Source organism: Orcinus orca, chromosome 19, assembly GCF_937001465.1.
Source record: "Orcinus orca chromosome 19, mOrcOrc1.1, whole genome shotgun sequence".
NCBI lineage: Eukaryota > Metazoa > Chordata > Mammalia > Artiodactyla > Delphinidae > Orcinus > Orcinus orca.
The window spans coordinates 4,266,649-4,288,821 of record NC_064577.1 but is presented as its reverse complement, the minus strand read 5'-3'; the positions used below and the strand labels follow the sequence as shown (position 1 = coordinate 4,288,821).

Sequence of the window (22,173 nt, the reverse complement as noted above, 5' to 3'; positions counted from 1 at the left end):
GCTGTGTCGTTTAGGCGTACAGGTGACTGACTGCATAAAGTATGATCCGTGCACACAACCGAATACCACGCAGCCGGAAAGTAAAATAAGGAAGCTCTTTTTGCACAAATAGGCAATGATCATTAAATTATGCTGTCCGTGAGAAAAGTAAGGTACAATGCAACACAACTCCACTCACGTGAAGTTCAAGTACAGGAAAAACTAACCTACGACGACAGAAGTGAAAAGTACCTCTGGGTGGTAGCACTGCGGACTGAGAAGAGCCAGAGAAAACGTTCCGGGATGTGGAGGCTCTGAATCTTCCTCTGGGTGGCATACGTGGGTGTATACATATGTAAGAATTTATTTGTGTACTTAGCTCTATATAAATTATGCCTCGATTTTAACAAGAAAAAAAGCAAAGGATAGAACAGTGTGTATAATACATGCAATATTTGTGTGAAAACAAAAAAGGAGGCGGAAGAATATACATATGTCTTTGCTTATATAAAAATATCTCCAGAAGGACACACAAGAAAGAGCCAAGATCTGCCTATAGGGGGAACTGGGGCCTGGTGACAGCAGCAGCGGCACTTTTGTCATATATATACCCTTTCAGACCTCTTGAGGTTTGAATTATAAATGTATTTCAATCCAAACTAAATAAAGTTTTAAAAAAACCACAAAAGATATATTGGAAAGGAGGATGGGGAGAGAGTGGGTGGTATCCTCCAGAGAAAAGGTCCAAGGTCCATTCATAGGGTGGGGAGGCCTGAGGGCAGAAAGAACTCACATTTTTGGAGGACTAGATGTTTTAAAGCGTTGTCTATCATAGTAACAACAGAACAAACAGCAACGGTGTTTGGGGAACAGTTTGTGATGCATCCATGAACATTAGCTTACTCCTGGGAGTGACCACCCCTGGGAGTTAGGCAGGTCTGCGATTCTTAGTCCACAAGCAAGGAAACCAGCTCAGAGAGGTTAAGTGACTTTCCCGAGGTCACACAGTCCCTGTGTGACCCGGGACCCCAGGTCTCTGAACCAGAGCACGGCTCTATAAGAGACCCCTGGGCCAGAAAATAAGGGGAAAGGCGTGGGCATTGGGGCCCGACCACACTGGCTTTGAATCCTGCCAACTACTGGCTGTGGGATGGGTCAAAGCCTTTGCAGATGAGGCCAGCACTCTCCCCTCACAGGGATCTGGGGGGGATCACTCGCGTGCTGTATGAATGTGCAGAGCCTGGACTGTGGGCCTGAACGTCACTGCTTCTACTCAGTCAAGATGGGAGCTTGTGGGGCAAAAGGACAAAGACGCCCACCCCCTTGGAACGCTTTTGAAGGAGCCCGGATCTGGCCACCTGGGAACCACACTCTCCTTCTCTCTGGTCTTTAATCTCCTCTCATGTCAACATGGGGGGAAGGGGAGCAGCTCAGTGGTATGTGAGATGATCTCCACCAGGAAGTCCTGAAAGCAGGTGGTAATGAGAGTCGGGGCTCGGCCGGAGAAGGGGCAGGTGCCAGGGAGGTGGAAGGGGCGGGGTGAGCATCATGGGACAGTTTTCTCCCCTCACGATGGGACCAAAAACCTTCAGAGCTCCTTGTCGAGAGGCCCGGATCATGAATTTAGAAAAACCAAAAGGGTATGAGCGTGACGTCCCACACCCACGCCCGGAACCCAGGCAGGCAGGGCAGCCTGGCCACGCCAGACAACAGGGGTACTGCTGCCCGGGTGGAAGGAGCGGCAGCCTGGGAAGCACTCGGGGTCCAGCTGGCAAATCCTCTGTGCGACCAGGGGCAGCCGGGGCAAAAATGAAACAGAACTGATCCTGGTGTCCCTTGGGTAAGTCGGCCTCTCTCCGGCCAGAGGCAGAGGTTAAATACCCAGCGCTCCCCAGGGCTGGACGCGTGAGCCCCACATGCACTTCACTCCATTTTATCCTCATGACAGGACTGAGAGCAAGTCCCAGCCGCAGAGGGGGAAACTGAGGCTGGGAGGGATTCCTGCCGATGGGCGATGGGGGGGTCCCCACCGGAGAGGGAACAGGAGAGGTCCTGCTCTCTCACGGCTGGGAAGATCGCACTGGACCGCACCAGGTGGGACAGAGGGAGGCTCTCAGACCTTCACTCAGACAGCCTCCCTGGTGCCGGAGACTCTCCTCCCCGAGGCTCTGGGGTACAGGCATCCTGGCCCTGCCAAGGCTCTCAACAGAGGTGCCTGGGCACCAGCCACGGGGCTCAAGCAGCGTCTCGGTGGCCACGTGACCTCGGGCAAATGACTCAAGCCCCGCGAGCCGAGTCTGCACCGCTGGGTGAGGATCCGAGGCTGGCCTCCCGCACAGGCTGGAGTGCAGCTCACACTCCGGGGGGAAATGAGTGGGCCCTGCTGTGTTCACAGCATCCTTTAATGGGGCGGCCAGAGCACCACGCATCCCAAGGGACCATCCTGCTGGCCATCGGCGCGGGGGGGGGACAGCGGGGGGCGGAACGAGACGCCGCCCGGAGCTGCTGTTGGCAGCACACGCCAGCCTCACAAGCGCTGAGGCCGAGGCCTCTGGGCTGTCCACGGGGACACATCAGCCACGCCAGCTGCGCGAGTGCCAGAGTCACCACAAGTTGCTGGAATCCAGACTGGCAACCCGAGAACCTTAGGGATGGGGTCTGGAGTTTCAGCACGTTCCACGGGGCTCTGATGTGTGGCCAGTTATGTCCACGTAACTGATGTCGTGCTGGACCCAGAGGACGCTCTCGGCCCTTCCCTGGGCCTTTGACTCTGTTTCTCCTGGGACCTGTTTTTCCCCAGAAGACTGAGGAAGAGACCCAAGGAGGGGCAGGAAAGGGCCCAGCAAGTCCCAAAGGCTGCTGGTGACAGGCAAGGGCTCCAGGTGGGTGCCGGGTCGTGTCCACAGAGGCATGGACAGACAGACGGGAGGCAAAGAGCCCTGAGAGACGGGGGTCAGGACAGCCCTTCCCCAGGCACTGAAGAGCGACCCCCTGGTGGAGGCTCAGCTTATATGGGCCCCAGCCCAGCTCTGTGCCCCCTCCCCGCCCCAGCCCAGCTGGGCCTACCTGTGTGTCACCGAGAGCCCGATGTCCCTTCGTACCATCTGTGGGGATCCGTGCAGGAGATCTGCGGGGAAAAGGGCCAGGTCAGGCAGGCCAGGGGGCCCTGCTGGGGACGGCGTGTGCCTGTGACCTTCTGTCTCAGACATCACAGGCTAGGGCGGTACGGAGGGACCGCCATATGGCAGAGGGACAGTTCCCTGAACCTGCATCTAATCAAGACAGAGACGGCCAGGCGAGACCAGAGGGGGCCAGTGTGGTCACCCTCACACTTGGGCCCCCCCCGCAAACAAATGGTACCACTTAGCCTCCGCAGACAGTTCAGAAATGGTCCCCGTGAGGTTTCTAGCATTGGCGGGAGGCAAAGCCAAGGTGAGGACAGCAGCTCCGCTCCCCCCCGTCTCTTGCACTTCCTTGCGGAGGCACCCACAGGCCACCAATCCTGGCTGCTTCTTGGGAAGCGAGCAGAAGCTGCCTGACCCTTGGCGGAGGGCTTGAGGCTGGTCGGCCTTGTGGCATACCTAGCTTTCCAGTCACAAGCACCTTGAGGATTCTGCTCTGAGAGCCACCAATGCCAGGGCCCGGCAGGTAGAGGGAAGACGAGGTGAAGCTTTACCTGCTCCCACGTAGTCCAGCCCCAGCCGGGCACTCAGTCTGAGCCTTTGGGGAAGTCTCAGGCCACGAGCTTTGCCTGCCTTCCTAGAGGGCACCCTGGCCTCTCTCTCCAATCCTGGCTTCCTCATAAGAACAGGCATCCCTGGTGTTCGTGGTATAATAGGGCAAGCGGTAGGGGAGCAGCTGAAAGCAATCTGTCCATCCACCAGCAGCCCACATGTCTAACCTCATCTCCCCTCCTCCACCAGGGCACCCCCCTCCCCCCTCTCCCTTCTGCCCATACTCAACACTGCCTATCTCCTCCTAGAGCAGGGGTTCTTAACTGAGCCCATGGATGGGAACCCTCAGGGGCTCTGGGAACCCTCTGGACTGGTAAGCGGAATGATGTGTGCTTTCCCCTAGAAAGAGAGTCTACACTTTTATCCAATTATCAAATAGATCTGTGACCCAGAAAGGTCAGGAACACAGTGCTCCAGTGATCTGTGGCCATCTCATACCCTCTGAGTCAGCCTTCCACCCCATGCTGGCCTGGCACACAGCTGGTGCTCAATAAGTGATGGTTCACTCAAGGCCAAGTACCACACACCCAGCCACAGGAGAAGGGAGTGATGGAGGTACTGACTTTTCCTCCTACACCAAGGGGGGAGTCTGATCGGAACGAAAAGTCCTCTGCCACCCCCTGATAGTTGAACCCACAATCTCGCCAGCACGTCTGCCATGGGGCTGCCTCTTCCCAACTCCGTCCTGGGGGTGGGGGCCACCCTACCCCAGTCAGTAGCCAAAGCCATCAAAGTACATGGGTCAAAAAGGGGTTAGGTTGCCAGTCTAGGAGAAGCAGACTATGGGAAAATGAGATTTTAACCATCTATCTCTGAATGCAACCTACGATTGATTTGTAATGTCTGCCACAGGCCTGGGATAGGTAGGAGGGAGGTGAGATGAGGCTGTCCCTGATGGAGATGAAATACTGGTCCTGAAGGCCTCGTCCTGCCTTCCTGGAAAACTGGGGAAGCAGCCTCACTGCTATGGTCCCTGAATTACTATAGCAGCTGGGAATGGCAGGGCCAGGCTGTCCTAGGGATGCAAGTGCTGGATTCTCCTCCAAGCCTCTGGGAAGGGCCCTGGGAGTTTCTGCCTGTGCCCTGGGGACAGGGACGTGCGCCCTCCCTCCTCTCTCACCCCGGTGGTCCTGCAGTCAGATCCATTCTGGCAAAGTCACTGCCCCTCCGCATGTCTAAGACCCTGCTGACAGCCTCATCACTCTGCTTAGCCAGCTCAGGACAGTACAAAATAAGCTATTTTGCTCAGGCAAAAGCCAGACGTCTCTGCATGTCCACTGAGACCATCAAAAGCAGACCCCAGAGGTCACTTCCCTCTACTTTGACAGCACAGCCACGTGCAAGAACCAGCTCTCAACCCAGAGGCAGACAAGGGACTCAGAGGTTGCCTAGGCATCCTCGTCCCCTCCCAAGGGGATATTCGCACCCTCCGATCTCTCAGGGCCTCATTCAGAGCCGACCACGTTCCTGCCTCCAGGGAAGTTCCTCTCCTGAACAGAAGGGTCCCGAGACGTCAGCTAGGCTCTGCGTATGGCTACCGTCCACCTACACCGGACAGACAGTGTCTCTCTCCCGGGAGCGAGGCGTCACCATGGCAGCCCAGCTGGTAAACACTCCCTGCCAGAGGTCACCTGTGGGGGGGGCAGCAAGGTGCAAGTGGGACCCCCCCATAGGGCTGTCCGCGGACTGTGACACTCTCAAGGTCTCAGCTTCTCAGAGCGGCTGCTGGCTGGGCTGGGCCACCTCGTCATCTGAAGGTTCCCTGTCCTAGAGCTATTTTCCTGCCCAGCATCTCTGCTTCTGGACCATGGAAAGGCCAGCAGACTAAGAGAGGGTCGAAGAAATCCACCCTTGATGGGGACAGCGACACAAACAGGACTCCTGGGTGGCAGAGGGGATGAAAATGAATCACTCTTACCGAACCTGCAGGAGACAAAAAAGACAGAAAGTAGGATTATGTCACCGCACTGGCCTGGTGTTTCCCAGAACATCAGCCCTTGGGTGGGAGCAGGCAGGGTACTCGGACGAGGACTTTGAGCGCCTGGGGCAGGGGCCAGGCTGGCTGAGTGACCGGGGAACGTTTCCTCAATGAGAAGGGCCAGAGGTAGCTACCCCGGTCCCCCACCAGTGGACAATGGAGCTATACCCTACACTTTAATACATTAGCTTTTCTAAGCCTCGCCAGCCACCTGCATGGTAATTAGAGTTCACTCCATTTCACAGCTGAGGAAACAGGCTCACAGTCTCCCAAGGTCATGTGCCTGTAGGTGTGGGAGCCCTGCCCAGAGCCCTGGAAGGAGGGGTGCTCGGCCCAGGCAGGAGGGGGGGCTCAGGCAGCCAGGGAGGAAGTGGCTGGGGCAGGAGGTGAGGAGGACAGTTGTAAGAGCAGAGAGGCAGCCCCCAAGCAGGGCCAGGCCAGGACGTGCCCTGAGCGATGCCTCCCGGGGGTGCCGCTGTCCCAGGGACGAAGAGAGCTAGGAACCCAGGCCACTCAGTCCACCCTCAGGGCTCATTGAGGGCAGCAGGGTGGCCTGAGCACCCATGTCAGTGCCAGTTTTGGTGGCTTTGTGGGGACCTGACTCAGAATCTCAGGGCCCAAGGCCCAGCTCACCAATGGTGGGATCGGAGGAAGTAGTGTCATCTGCCCGAGGCTCTGTTCTCCACCCAGAGCTGGGGGTGAGACCAGAGCCCTCCTAACACTCTTTTAAGGGAAAAAAATGAGGAAAGAGATGGACTGGGGTTTGCGCATTGAGATGCCCTCTGATGGACCCGTGTCCACGTGTCCACATGGTCATTATCACTGTGCTTCCTGAGAGAAGATCCAGAGGGGGAGAAAGGCTCAGCAGTTTCGGGGGGTTGGGGGAGGAGGGAGGATCCAGGCCCCAGCAGGACAGCCTGATCGAGAGTGGCAGGTAGGTCACAGGTAGATTTCTCTCCTTGGGTGACATACACTCAAAACCATCAGAGATGTCCAGGGTCCATCCCATAAGGGACCCAAGATAGCTTGCACTGGGATGGGGGAACAAGCCCACGTAAGACCAAAAAAGACCATGTCAGGAGAGGGGCCAGGTCTCCAACCCTCAGAAGTACAAGAAGGTAAGAGGCACTCAAAGAAAACTCCCTCCTTCCCTTCTGCCCTGTCCACAAGGGTATATTGACAAGGGCGATTTTTGTAATAGCAAAAGGACCTAAATGTCCATCAAGAGGGGAGGAATTAGTTAAACTATACACTGGAAAGAGGTAAAAAAAAAAAAGTTTAAAAGATGAGGTAGGGCTTCCCTGGTGGTGCAGTGGTTGAGAGTCCGCCTGCCAATGCAGGGGACACGGGTTCGTGCCCCAGTCCAGGAAGATCCCACATGCCATGGAGCAGCTAGGCCCGTGAGCCATGGATGCTGAACCTGCGTGTCCGGAGCCTGTGCTCCGCAACGGGAGAGGCCACAACAGTGAGAGGCCCGTGTACTGCAAAAAAAAAAAAAAAAAAAAAAAAAAAAGAGGTAGTTTGAATAATTATAGATATATACAAAACTGATAACCTGGTTGGCTCCTGAAAGGAAAAGGAAAAATGGTAGGGAGTGACTTTATACTCTACAAAGCTCTACGCAAGCTACAAAGCTTTTGGATACTGGACTATGTGACTGTTACTACCTATAAAATACACAGATTAAAATTTTTTTATAAATAAATAAGAGAGTAAGGTGTTTCAAGAGGTACTGACATGAAGTGCTCAGAAATAAAGGTAAGTTGAAAAAAATAGGGTATAGAACAGAGTACATAGTAATTGATAATCATTAGTAGTTTCAGCATGATATTCTAATTCCCCCCTCTGCACACATGGGAGGATGACATTCCTTGGTTCCATTGTTTGGGTAGGGCCGTAAATGGTGAGTGGCACTTTCAGGAAAAAGCATTTAATTACTCGGTTGTAACATCTAAAGTTCTTTTTTCCTCTGCCACAGTGGGATGTTCTAGACAATGTGCCAGCCTGGAATCTGAAATGAGGCTGACCGTGACGGACAGGTAGCATGACCAAGAAATAAATCTTTGTTATTTTAAGACCCAAAGATCTGGGGGTATTTGTTATTGCAGCATAACCCAATCTAACCTGGCTGACACATGGTATCATTTTGTGTGTGTGTGTGTGTGTGTGTGTGTGTGTGTGTGTGTGTGTGTGTGTGTGTGTGTGTGTGTGTTCAGAAAGAAATCTAGTAGGATTCGGCCCAAACTGATAAGGTAGTCTGGGGAACGGACTGAGAGATGGCAGCATCTTTCACTTTTCACGTTGCAGCTTCTATGTTGGCCGATTTGGTCCGTTTTCAATCGAGCCTGTGTTACCTTTACAATGAGAAAACCGCAGACAGAACTTTCAGTAGACGGCAAACTCAGCACCTGCCTGGCAGGAACACTTACCTCATCGGGGAGACCTCGTCGATGCGGTTCCCAAGCTGAGACTCGTGGGACTTGCTGCGGGTGAGCGTGGGGAAGCTGGGCAGCAGCTGGAAGACCTTGCGGCTGGGCGGGGGCGGCGTTCTGGGCGGCTTCAGCTTGGTGTGCCGGCGGAGCTGGGGCGTGGTCGGCGGGGTGATGAAGCTGGGCAGCGCGCGGGGCGTCAGTCGGCCGCTGGTGTGCAGGGAGATACAGGCGTCCGCGAGGCCCTCGCCGGGGCCGGGGCTTGGGGAGTCCGAGGTGGGCAGAGCGGACACGGAGACGGAGCGTGGGCCCTGGGCACCGCTGCCCACTCTGCCCAGCTGGGAGCTTCCTGGGGGCCAGGGCAGGCTGGCTGGCGAGAGGCTGTCCGCGGGAGGCCCAGAGCCACTTTCCCGTCGGGCATCCGACGGACTCCAGCCCGAGTCCTCTTTGTGGTCTCCGCCTGCGGGCCAAGAAGTCGAGTCACAGATGCTTGGGGCTGGAGGGATTCACAGGTGAGGTGGCCAGGACCCAGGAGCACAGTTCCTTAGCGGAGGCTCCAACTGCCAGCCTTCACCTGTTTAAGGCCACTGGTGCACACACACTAAATTCCACACTATCTGGCTGGCTGCGGGGGCACCAGCATAGATATCACTGTCCCCAATTTACAGAGAGGAAAATGAGGACCAGAGAGGGAATGTGCAGGGCTCCTCCTGGCAGGTCTGTGGGGAGCGGGCGAGGAAACCCACCCCCAAAGTGGGAGACCTCAGAGAGGGAAGTGGTGACTGACCTCTAAGAGTTAGGGAAGGGAAGCTGGGCTGTGCGAAGGGATAACTCCCCTCCAAGAAAACTCAATCATCGGGAAAAGAGGCTGCGCCGACCTTCCGACAGCAAATTGCCCTGGGAATTTACTAGAAAAGAGATCCAGCTAGAAAGAGATCAACAGCCACTTCCTTTGGAGAGGAGCCTCTGAGTGACTTTTGGCTGTCCTCGTGGTGACTCTCTGCCTGAGGCCTTGAGGCTCCAGGGGTTCCAACTCAATGACACGGCCTGTCCATTCATTCGAGTATATGCCGGGTGTCAAGGCATAAAAAAAAGACACATCCGTGGTGTCTGAGGAGTCCAGTCAGAGGGACGGACACTTAACACGGCGTGCTGTGTGCTGACGCAGAGACGCATGGGGACTGAGAGGGTACAGCGGAGGAGGACCCTAAATAGCTTGGGGGTCAGGGGGCTTCCCAGCGGAGGTGGCAACAGGGCTGGGCCAGCTGGGGAAGACGTGGAGAAGGTGTACCAGGCAGAGAGAACAGTGCATGCAAAGGCAGGGAGCACACAGCACTTTCGGGCAATGACTCCGCGTCCCACGTGACTTGAGAGGTCAGGACAAACCAGGGAGAGGCAAGAGATGAAGTTGGAGGGTCAGCCCACCTGGGGCCAGCTCCGGAGGGGCCTTGGATGTCTTGCCAAGGGCTTGAGGTTTGACCTTACAGGAAACGGGGAGATAGTGAAGGGGTAGGGGCAGGAAGAAAGGACCCCCGTCCACAGAGACTCTGTTGTGGGGAAGAAGACACCTCCCTCGTATTTATCAATGACTGGAAAGTACAGGAGGGCAGATTTTGACTCAAGGCAAAATGAACTTTCACCCTGTAATCCTTCTACTTTGCGAGTTGTACCCTGTCTTCCTAAATCCGCCCAGCATGGTGAGGTTGCTGAGATTCAGAGAGGCTGTGTACACTGCCAAGGTCACACAGCTAAGTAAGCAGTGGGATGGGAACCGAGCTCTCGATCTCAACCACAGCACTGGGCCTCCTCCCCCAAGGCTACCGATGCTGAACAACCTATAACGGCACAGCCTTCGGAGGTAATGAGCTCTCTGCCATCAGAGGTAGTCAAGCCTAGCCCACAGAGCCATCTATTAGAGACGGTGCAAATGGATCATCCTTCGCAGTTCTTAGGGTTTGTCCATTCCATCCCCTCCTCAAACGCCCTTCCTCCTACCTCACTGCATGGTGACTTTCTATTCATGGATCAACTTGGAGAATGAGTTATTCGTCTGTGTATTCCTTTATGCTTGCTCCTTTAGAACTGTGGCCAAGACCTACACTTTAATTTATAAACTGGCCTATAGGAGGCACTGGACACACTCTTGTTGAGGGGATGAAAGAATGAGTGCCATGGGTTCACGGGCAAGTCTGCCACCAAAGGAAACAAGCCCTCGATTCTTCAAACTGTCTGTTTAATCACCACTGCTTTGAGCCAGCTCATGGATGGCAAATGGCTCTTGTGCATGCCAACACCAGTCAACTGGCAGTGGCTGCTTGAGAATGACTCTGGAGTCACTAAGTAGGAAGAGCTCAGGGATTGATTAGTGATGTCTGCCATGGATGAAGGACAGGGAGTATCAGCAAGCATGATCTTCTCCTGTTCACCAGCCACTGGCATAAAGAAACATCCTTCATTACGTTTCTTAAGACCAGAGACATCCACATTTTCCATGACCCCATAGGCCTAATACTGAAAAGAGCATCTAATATGCACCAGGCTCTAGACTAAGTACTTATCCTTAACTCATTTAATCCTCGCAACAATTCTATGTGAGGAAGTGTTGTTGTTATGTCCATTTTACTCATAAGGAAGATGAGGCACAGTGAGGTTAAATAACGGGCCAGGGTCCCGTGGGTTCTAAGTGGCTGAGCAGAGCGCTAGGCCTAGGCAGTCTAATTCCACAGTCTATCTTTACTGCAGCCTGACTGCTCTCACCTGGCCCTGTCGGGTGCCATGAAGACTCTGATTGCATGACCTGAGAGACAGGGTGATCACAGTTACCCACCCAGCCCCCAGCAGGTACACTCGAAGTGCAGCCACTACTGGGCAGACCCATCTGCCTGCCCGTGTCCTGGACTGGGGTGCGGTGGGTCCCTCTTGGGGATGTAGGGGTATCACAAGCCGAGATGGAATGAGAAAGAAGCACCTGGAATAGACTCTCTGCCCAGGACCTCCTCGGGGACATAGTGGAAAAAGCACCCTCTGAGGAAGAAAACTGGGTGCAAAGCCCAGCTCTGCCACGTGTCAGGTGCGGGACCCCAGACAACTCATCCAGGGCCTCCAGTGCTCGGATGCTTTAGCAACAAAAGGAGCTCACCACCACCTCTTAAGAGGACGTTGCCGGGCTTCCCTGGTGGCGCAGTGGTTGGGAGTCCGCCTGCCGATGCAGGGGACATGGGTTCGTGCCCCGGTCCGGGAAGATCCCACGTGCCGCAGAGCGGCTGGGCCCGTGCGCCATGGCCGCTGAGCCTGCGTGTCCGGAGCCTGTGCTCCGCAACGGGAGAGGCCACAACAGTGAGAGGCCCACGTACCACAAAAAAAAAAAAAAAAGGCTGTTGCCACATGTGTGTCAAGTGCCTGGCACGTAAGAAGTGCTTCGTAAATTAGTGATCTTCCTATCTTGGCACCCAGGATGGACAGACAGCAGCCTTAACACACGGGGGTCACCACCACCCAATGGCTGGCTCCTCTACAACTGCTTCTAATGCAGGCATAGAGCGGGAGGGCTGAGACAAGGTCCCCCAGATTCCCAGCTTGGGTGGCAAGTACTTTTCTTTCTTTTTTTTTTCTGACTGTTGTCTGAAGGTGACTGACAGCAATGGCTAAATTAATCCATCAGAAATATCTTTTCTCTTGACATAAAGAAAAAAGACAGTGAAATGTGCACAGGTGGCAAAGGCTGAGGCTCAAGTCACAGTTCTGCCACCCACTGCTGTGTGTCCTTGGTTACCCTCTCTGGGCTCAGTCTCCTGCTCTGTAAAACGTGGGGACAAGACTGCTAACCATGTCCCTGTCCTGTTTACTCCACGGTACTTGCCACAGGCCAGACATGTTGAGGTTTTCCGAACTAAGTGAAGCTCTGGGCTCTGTGTTCAGAGGAAGACTTGGTACAATGGGGCCAGGGAAGAAATTAAGCACAGTCCTCTCTGGGAAAAAAAAAATCGAGTAGAATATAAACCTCAGAGCCTTCCTTAAGCTTCAGGAAGACAGAGATAAGACAAGTGGCTCAGCGAGTTAAAAAATGGAGCAAATTCCATTCATCAGGCGCATTTTAAAGGCTTATCTGGGTGGTCATGGGAGCGTTAAGTCAGGGCATTTGAAGCTGTTTCCAGGGCAAGATTTAGAAAGCCTGCAGATAATTCCCGAGGAACATTATTCATAATGCCAGGATTATACACTTCGCCTGAGGCGGCCATGTCCACACTCACAGCTCAAACGAGGTACAGTTTCTCTCCTCAGGCTTGCTTCAGGCTGAGCCCACACCAGCGCCGGCCCTTCTGAGCACACAGCCCAGCCGGCTGGCCGATGGGGATGGAGAGGGGAGGGGGAGGGGAGGGAGAGGGCAGGGAGAGGGGAGGGAGGGGGCTGGGTTGCAGGAAACTACAGAAGAGCCACAGAGCCCCACAGAGGTGCTCCACGGGGAGCACCTGCCCAGCAGACCAGCCCGGGGCTCCTAACGATGGCTCAAGCTTCATCCAGCCCAGTTGGGATCCGGGAGCCTTCTGTCTCAGGGAGAGCCCTCTGCCTCGGGTCAGGTCCATCACACGCTTTCTGAGGGTGGACCCTGGCCGTTCCAAGCTGGCCCAGAGACCCTGATCACACCGACCCCACCCCGTCAACCATCCCAGCAAAAGCCCTGGCGCCCAGGGAACCAGGCCAAGCCTGGGAGAGAAGTCCAGTGTCCAGGCCAAGGGAGAGGGAGAGGGAAACGATGGGGCTGGTCCTACCTACCCAGGCCTGTCACCTTCCGCAGGCAGGTGAGGGCGTACTGCAGGCGGCCACACTCCTCGGCACTGGCCCCGCAGCGCCGCAGCGTCTCCTTCACCTTAGCCTCGTTCATGTCCAGCAGGGCATCCAGCGTGAGCTCGCAGAGGATCTCCTGAGGAGGCACAGGACAGGCGGAGAGCCGGCTGAGCAGTCACCCTCCTCCCAGCCGGGGCCAGCCTCCCGCTGAGTGGCAGGGGCCAGCTGCTGGCGGGCTGGCCTCTGACCCAGAGCCTCCACTTGGCCGAGGACACCAGCAGTCAACCCTGGCCCCCGCCCCCAGCGCTCTGAGACAGCAGCTGAAGCAGAGATGCCAAAACTTGGGATTGGTGGGAAAGGAAGGAAAATACCAGAAAAGTTCTGATAAGCGTGTGTTCCCTTCTCGTCTCTTTTTATTTATTCTTCTACACAGGAGAATGATGAAACACCACGACTTTTTAGAACGACAAGTACTTCAGATAAAGATAGCCCTTTACAATTTTGCTGTCTCTGAATCAGACAAAATAGGTTTCAAATAAAATTGACTGACGGAGAGAAGGATGACAAAGAATTAACCCTCGCCAAGCACAGTGTAGGTCCTTTATCTGATTCTCAGTCGCACCCTTCCAAGGTTTCAAGGTAGCGGACATAAGTGAGATGCCCGAAGGATGGAAAGACTGGTGCAGACTCTGAGGAGGGAGGGGCCACACAGAAGGAACGGGGTGGCCTCGAAGAGACAGAGTGGCCCCTGGCGGACCAGCAAGAAGGGAACCTCAGGCCTGAGGCCACAAGGAAGTGGATTCTGCCAAAGACCTGAACGCACTTGGATGTGAGTTCTTCCCAAAGCTTCCAGGTAAGAGGCCGGCCTGGCTGACACCCCGACTTTGGCCGGGCAGGTTGCTAAGCAGGGAAGCTGGACGAGCCCCTGGGGACCTCTCCATCCAGTCTTCTTCCTACAGGACTGGGAGCTAACATATGAGGGATGGTTTAAGCAGCTAAGTTCGTGGTAATTTGTTACACAGCAAAGAAAATGAGGACAGAGAGCGAATATTTGAATCAAGGCCTAACTCCAAAGCTTATGCTCTTTCCTCTCATCAAGGAGTGGGGAAACCCCTCCGGCTCTGATTACTTTGAGCCACATGGGATACGGAGCCTGGAGCTCAGAACAATGGGACACGTCCCTGGCCTCAAGTGGCTTGTGGAGTGACTGACGTGAAAATAAGTTATTGCAATGCAATAAGATATGGCCCAGCAGAGGGAAAGCTCAAAGAGCTATGGGACCAGTGGTGAGCTTGGGGGGCTGCGGGGGGTGCGGGTGTTGTCCCCTTTCTGGAGTTTCCAGATTTTCTATAACAGGGAAGGCCAAACATCCCACATCAAATGATTCATATAAGCTTGCACTTTTTTTTGTTTGTTTGTTTGTTTGTTTTTTGCGTGGGCCTCTCACTGCTGTGGCCTCTCCCGTTGCGGAGCACAGGCTCCGGACACGCAGGCCCAGCGGCCATGGCTCACGGGCCCAGCCGCTCCGCGGCATGTGGGATCCTCCCGGACCAGGGCACGAACCCACGTCCCCTGCATCGGCAGGCGGACTCTCAACCACTGCGCCACCAGGGAAGCCCTAAGCTTGAAGTTTTTGATCTAAGCTGATTTTCATTGATTTTATTATTAGCAAGTTGTGCCTAACTTTACGAGAGCCATGTTATGGTCAGTCAATCCATGGTGCTATAAACCTTAAACTCAAGTGTCAAAACTGAACCTGATGAAGATACCGGCTATGAGTCATTAGGGCGATGGTTTGGGGGCTCTGTGACGCCTGGGGGGTGGGGCCACATCTGAGGCCTGGCATGTGGCCCCTGGTGTCTGGCCGTGTCCCCTCTCCCCACCTTTGTGTCTTGTATGTATATTCTTCAGTCTCCAGGGTTGTGGGAAAGAATCTCATGGCTGTTTAGAATGACTCACACCAAAAATGAGAAATAAACAGATACCCCAAAGCACCAAGAAGCTCATCATTGGTTTGGACAAACCCCTGGTTGTCAGAAATCCTTCCAGACGATAAAATGGGAACGGGAAACCGTGGATAAGAACAGCACACAGAGCAGGCTGATTAGATAATGGTCCCAGGGCAGGAGCTTTTGTTCAATCAATGTGTCTTCCTCTATTGTCTTCAATAACACGCTTCACTGAAATGCAATTTTGACATCTTTTGCCCTCATTTCACTATGAAAAGCTATTTGGCAATATTGTCAGGGGAGAGCAAATGGAAGTGATGTTGACCTGCACAAAACAACCCTCCACCTTTCCCTAGGGTGCCCTCAGTGCTCACCCGCACATGCGCGTTTCCCCAAGGCTGTGATGACTCAGCAGTTCTACGGAACGTGGAGATTCCAGTATCTGCTTGATTTGGGGATGGAGGTGGACTGATGACGACAAAGACAAGCCTAGGAACCCAATCCCCAACCTAACTACAATGCAAATTCAGATTTTTTTTTTCTTTTCTATTCCTTTCCTCCCTGCCCACACCAGGTTTCAGTTTCTCAAGCATAATAACTACATTTATTATTACGAACTATTTGCTAGTGCTTTACAATACGTTCAGGGCTTTGTGTACTGTCTCCACTCAAAACAATGCAGCAAGGAGATGCTGTTAAGCCCATGTTATTGAGGCTCAGGGACCTCACGCAGTGCAAGTTAATAAATGGCGAGGCCACAACTGAAACCCCAGTGTGCTGGGTCCCAAAGCTCCTTCAACTATTCCCCACTGTCACTCGCGAACTTGGGCAAAGCCTTGAGACGCAGCAGCTATCTTGGGGAAAATGATTTTTTTCAAAGTAAAGGAATTAATTTCTACCTGCTTTCTGGAAAAAAAAAATATATATATATACATATACTGTAAATTGGAAGTCCTTTGTCTTTAGCGAGCAAAGAGAGAGAATATGTTCAAATCCATTCCCTTTTTAAAAAAAGGGGAAAAAAGGTATTTCCTTACAGCTTCGAATGAGCTGGAAAGTTTCTCTCACTCCCCCGAGACTTCAGGGCTCAGTCCACCCCATGGGAATAAGGCAGCAGGGGCCGCTTTCCCTTCCCTCCTGTGTACTCCACCAAACCTCACACGTGGATGCGATTCTCCCCCTCACAGCCACAGGCACAGCCAAGTCGCAGTTAGGAAGTTATTTCAGACCAGAGTAATTCAGGTACAATTGTTCTGGATAATCTCTAAACCGAAAGCAAGTTAGGGAGACTTCCCTGGTGGTCCAGTGGTAAAGAATCCACCTTCCAATGCAGGGTACGCGGGTTCGATCCCTGGTCAGGAACTAAGATCCCACATGCCTCGGGGCAACTAAGCCCACGCGCCACAACTACTGAGCCCGAGCGCCTCAACGAGAGAGCCCAGGTGCCGCAAACTACAGAGCCCACGCGCCCTGGAGCCCACGGGCCACAACTAGAGAAGAGAAAACCTGCACGCCACTAGAGAGAAGCCCATGTACCCCAACGAGTGCTGCAATAAAGATCCCACATGCCGCAAGGAAGATCCGACGCGGCCAAATAAATAGATTTTTTTTTTTTTTGAAAAGAAAGCAAATTAGGGAATGAGTCTCACCGCCTGCTGACGGTGAACTCACGGGCCTGTCGACAACCCAGCAGGCGAAGGCGCCCTGAAACGCTCTCGGGTCTGAGAGGCCCCAAGGCTGTTGAGGGCCTCCACCTGCCTGGAGTCACACGAAGATGCCAAGTTGTCTCAAAGCCAGGCGTCCAGACCCTGGCATTCTGGAGAAGGGACCAAGGCTGAGTGTCCACACTGCTTCAAGGAGAATTACTGCCCACCCCACCACAGCTTCTGTCTAAAGAAGAAAACGTGAACTGGAAACCAGGAAGGGAAGACATGGCTGCCCAGCCTGCTACGGGAGACGTTCTGGGTCCACCCAGCCTCGGGGCAGCATGTGAGCGCAGGGGTGGGCAGAGGGGCCGCAGGACAGAGCACACTGGCTCCCCGCCTCTGCCCGTTCCCTCGAGCCACGACTTATGTCTCCGGCAGGTGACGTTATGTTACTCTTTCTGATAATAATTAGAGGGCAGGACCAGTGGAACATGGAGATGACTCCCAATCTGTGATCACGAAACGGCTGCTTCTGTTCTCTGCAGCAGAAGGTGGGGACGGGCTGGGCCAAACACGCTGCGCCCTTCCCCACCCATCCCAGCTGCTGACGGCAACTGGTGTCACGGGCCAGGCTGGGTATCAAATGGTGTCCCAGGACTTACCAGCAGCCACGGGGCTGCCTGGAGTCTATACTTAGCAACCTGTGCCGGCTGACACTGAAGGCCGCCCCCCTAGCCGTGGCCGGTCAGGCGGGCCGTGGAAATGCCATGGGCTTCACAGCCTGTGTGTGGACCGCGTGCCGCAAGAACCTGTGGCAGCTCAGGATGGAACTCGGGTGAAGGCCTGGGCTGAAGGGAGACAGAGACGCAAGCCCATACTTGGTGTCTCCGTCTAGCATTCTGTCTAGTCCTAGAGCACAGCATGGTTCAGTCACGGCAGTAACTGTCTCAATCAGTGCGGCAGGCGCGCAAGGTCCATAGGCCGAACCTGGATTTCTGGTGCACGAGCAGAGATGTCCACCAGCTTCCCTGGCTGGGGCTTAATTCAAGGGCCAGGATCCTTCCCCACAGATGCTTGCCTGGGAACTGGTCCCACCAGAGAGACCAGAGGTGGGCCCCCAGAACCGTGTGGATGGTGACGTGGGACCCTGGCACCCCTCTGTGGCCAGGGCTCAGTGGGAGGGCTAGGACAGAAGAGGCAGAGGAGCTAGGGGTGCCTATGGCAGCCCAGGCCGGGAGCCCCCATGCCTCCAGCTGGCAAAGGAGAACCTGACAGAGGTTCCTTCCTGCCTTCTCACCACCGCTGGCGCTGAAGGAGAGGGGGTGAAACTTGGATAATAATAGTTGGATATTCTGGGAGGCACGGGAGGGGCTAAGGCAGTAGGGGCCTGGGTCAGGCGCCTCCTGGGGTTTCCATGGAGATCAGTGGACAGCTTGGGGATACTGGCTTTGCCTGTGGACCAGTCCTGGACCTAGTCACTATCCCAGCCCTAGAAAATGAGAAAAAGCCCCTCCTGGGAGAAGTAGCCCCTTCCGGGAGGGCTTCTCTCCACCACCTCCCAGCTAGCTGACCAGTACAGCAAAAGAAGGATCAGACTGGGTCCTTGGAACCCTCTTGACCTTGGGCCAGTTCCTGCCCCTTCACTGGGCTTCTGTTTCATCATTTATAAAATGAGTGGGTTTGGCTAGATCAGATCAGTGGCTCTTGACCCTGGGGGCACCTGGAATTACCTGGGAGGCTTTAAAAAATGATCCTGGGGCTTCCCTGGTGGCGCAGTGGTTGAGTGTCCGCCTGCCAATGCAGGGGACGCGGGTTCGTGACCCGGTCCGGGAAGATCCCACATGCCGCGAAGCGGCTGGGCCCATGAGCCATGGCCGCTGAGCCTGCGCGTCCGGAGCCTGTGCTCCGCAATGGGAGAGGCCACAACAGTGAGAGGCCCGCGTACCGCAAAAAAAAAAAAAAGATCCTGATGCCCAAGCCCCGCCTCAGACCAATCAAATCAAAATGTCTGGGGGTGAGGACCATGCAGGCAAAAAGGCTGCAGGGCCTTAAGTCTGGCTAAAGTAGCCCGGGGCAGAAAGGGTCTGAGAAGGCAGATCTGTCCTCTCATGAGCCCACACTCCTTCAACCCAACCCTAGCCTAGCTCAAGCTCATAGATGTCCCAGGAGATATGCTCTCCTGTACACTGCTGCCTCCCTCCCTCCTAGGCAGGGTAGGGGCTCACAGAGCGGGAAGCCTGGTGGACCCTTCAGGGAGTGGCTGTCTCTGGCCTACGCATTAGTATGTCTGGGCTTAAAAGCCTTAGAAAGGGGTGTGGAGGTGGAGGGATGCAGGAGAAGGGGATCAAGAAAGGGTGAGTGATGAGCATTTATTACTCATCTCCTGGGTGCCAGGCACTCTGTTAGATGAACTACAGAGGTCAGCACATGCAGTCCTCATAACAGCCTGAGACGGACGATAAGGCTCAGAGAGGGTGGGTAACTTGCTCAAGGCCACACAGCCTGATAGATGAGGCTGAGGCACAGGCGACCTCTGCCTCTTCACAGCCAGCTGGCTCTGCCTGTACTGGTGCCCACTTCTTTGCTCTATAAAGTGAGATCTTCTTCCCAGGCCAGAGTCTACCTGGCATCACAGGTCACATCTGGCTTGCCAGACTCCACGCTGTGCCCTACTCCTATGCCCAGCTGGGAGGTGCGCTCCAGCTGCGGGGTTAAAAGCAGCTGCAGGAGGCCTCCCAGTGGGTCTTCTCTCCACATTCCTTTTCAATCCCCTCAGCGGGCCTGCCAGGCCCCCTCAGCCCCCCTCCTGCCCTCTGGAGGAGGCGGGTGCTCTCCAACTCTGCCTGGGACCAGGTCTCCAGCTTCTGGCGGCATTTGCTCTCACCACAGCCACCACCATCACCCCAGGGGGCTGGGCCCACCCTCCGGGAAAGCCTGTCTTGTGGCTGCCTCCCAGGTCCCATTCTTCCTCCCATAAATCCCGAGGTACCTAGTGCAGGAATTGGCACACTTTTTCTGAACAAGGCCAGAGAGTGAGTATTTTCAGCTTTGCAGGCCATATGGTCTCTGTCACAACTACTCAATTCTGCCATCAGGGCACCAAAACAACCACAGCCAATATGGAAACAAATGGTTGTGGCTATGTGCCAATAAAACCTTACGTATGCACGCAGAACCTCGAATTTCATATGATTTTCACATGTCACGAAACAGCCTTGTTTTGCTGTTTTGTTTTTCCTACCAGTTGAAAATGTGAAAACCATTTTTTAGTTCGAAAGGCTGTGTAAAAACCAGTGGTGGGCTGGATTTGGCCCAGAGGCTGTAATTTAGCAACCCCTGACCTCGTGGGTCATTCAGCCACTCAACAAACACACGTTAACTATGTTGGGCTCCATCCCCTGGTGGCCCTGGGTCTCACTGCTCCTTCCTGCCTGCCTCTCCCTGTGCTGACGTGTCTTCTCCCCATCCGATCCCAGCACACAATCAGCAGAAGGGGAACACGACGGAGAGGCAAGGCAGGCCCACATCTGCCATCTAGGCAGCCTACATTTTGTCACCTTTCTCTGTGTCATCAACACACATTTCCAAAACTGCTCCTCCTGGATGCTGTTTGAAAATGGCCAGATGACCAGGATTAGAGAAACATAGACACACCAGACACCCCCCCACCCAGGTTTGGGGCTGTGTGCTTCCCCCAATACACACTACTCCCAAAATGGACAGAGGAGATGGGTGGGCTTCTGTAGCAGGGGGTTCTCTACCCCCAGGATGCTTGCTCTCTGTGGGAAAGAACCCACTAGACTCTCCACTAGACTCCACAGTAAAACTCAAACCAAAAATGGAATACTCGAAAACCAACAAACAAGAGAACATTCAAACGGAAGACTGGGGTCTAGGTAGGAAGGGGGAGGGTTTGACGGCAGCCAAAGAGCTACACTAGCCCTTGGGTGACACTTGGCTTCTAGGGAACAGGCAGGTGGGGAGTCCCTCCCAGTACGAGCAGGGCAGTGTGGAGGGGCCAGAGCTGGGGAAGCTGGAGGGGTCAGGGGCCTGTCACCACGTCAGCCCTGCTCCAGGGCAGTAGCTTCCCCAGACCTGCAGGCCCTCGTGGCGTCCCTTGTTGATACAGCAGATGGACGAGCAGGGTGGCAGTGGGCCGGCAGCTGGGTGAAGAGGAGGGCCTCCGGAGGGGGGTGGTGAGCGTGCAATGGACCATCCCAACGGGGACACTTTTGAGACGGAAAGCGGGAGAGCTGTGAGGAACTGCCCAGGACGGACAGCCCTGGCGAACTGGGATATGCCCAGTGATCCTCCGCAGAGGGTGCAGGGAGCAGGGCCTGGTTTGAAACGCACCTCCCCAGCTCTCCTGGGGGTAAAGGCACCGACAGAAATAAACAGGGGCTCTCAGGTGTGACCACGTCTGCGGCCGGCTTTGTCGCTGTCTCCCGCTTCCAGTTCTCCCCTGGACAAACATAGCAGTCAAGTGAGGATTCCCAGAAAGTCTACTCTGTCTCCTCGACATCCGCAGCATGAGGGCTCTGAGTGCAGCCAGCCAGCCCCCCGCCCGGCCCCACGGCAGGGCACCCGGACTGGCAAACGGGCCTCAGGGCGCAGCGACTTCACTCGGGGCCCTGGCACACGCCTGGCCCCAGCGCTGGTCTGGTGGGCCCTCCCGCAGGGCCAGGAGACAAATCACAGACCCCTCGACCAGAGCGGCACGTCCCAGTGTTCAGCGCACTGTCTGTCCTTTGGGGCTGTTTATCAGTCTGTCTGTCCAGGGCAGGGAGGGGGGTGAGCCAGGCTGCGGGACATGAGCCCAGAGCTGGAGACCTGAGAGGCAGAGGCTACTTGGCCGAGGACAGGGGCCCATTGTTTCAAAGCTGTCCCACAATGGCCAAGCGGGAGACTGAGATCTCTCGGGAGACCCTGGAGGGAGGCAGCCCCTCTCTGTAGTTTTCCAGAAACCCTGTAAACAACTCCTGCCCCATAGCAGCCACGGAGCCAGGACTCAAGCCAAGGAGGCCATCGCCAGAGCCACCAGGGGCTGAGGGCATGAAGGGGGCCAATGGGTATTCATGAGGCTGCTGAAGAAAGGAGAAAAATCCTTTCTCTGCCAAGGTCAATGGCAGAATGCAAAGGACCCTTAGAGACATTCTAGTCCAACACTCATTTTACAAAGGAGGAAACCGAGGCCCAGAGAGGGGAGGGGACCTGCCTGGGTCACCCAGAACAACAGCACCAGGACCAAGGCCCTGGTGACCTTGACCAACACCGGGGACCAACACCAGGATGTACCGACCCCTGGGAGAGCTCACCATTTTCCACGGTGGGCATTCCTTACCCAGATGTAAAGGTGTCATTCCTTTAGAGGTTTTCTGAGCTGCTCTAAGAGGTGAGCCAAAGGGAAGACTTCCCTGAGGTCTGCCCTGAGGATCTTTTCCAAAGGTGCTGGCCTAAGGGACACCATGCCATGTGTTCACCTCATGGGTCCAGAGCCCTCTGGAATCTGGAAGCAGTGGGGTTCTGGGCTCATGGCCTCACCTGGAGCCTGGCAAGTCCCTAATGTCTTGGTGACTCAAAAGGTGGTGGGTGGGCAGAAATCCTCGGCTCCATGCTCTTGCCCACCCCCACCCATGCCCACTTCAGTGACACATCTTTTTTATTTTTGTAAAG

General features: G+C 54.9%; 1 protein-coding gene across 3 annotated transcripts in view; it reads right to left on the bottom strand.

Moving 5' to 3' along the window:
- The window catches only part of KSR1 (kinase suppressor of ras 1), a 150,798-nt gene that overhangs the window by 28,560 nt on the left and 100,065 nt on the right, over positions 1-22,173 (bottom strand). For 2 of the 3 annotated variants that reach the window (XM_049702453.1, XM_049702454.1), the window contains exons 3-6: positions 12,894-13,041; positions 8,121-8,580; positions 5,632-5,636; positions 3,046-3,106 (exon numbers count right to left, since the gene is read on the bottom strand). In XM_049702453.1, the coding sequence (XP_049558410.1) occupies positions 3,046-3,106; positions 5,632-5,636; positions 8,121-8,580; positions 12,894-13,041 (674 nt within the window). Of the gene's footprint in view, positions 1-3,045; positions 3,107-3,655; positions 3,882-5,631; positions 5,637-8,120; positions 8,581-12,893; positions 13,042-22,173 lie in introns of those variants that run through there. The other variant, XM_049702452.1, reaches the window with a different exon arrangement.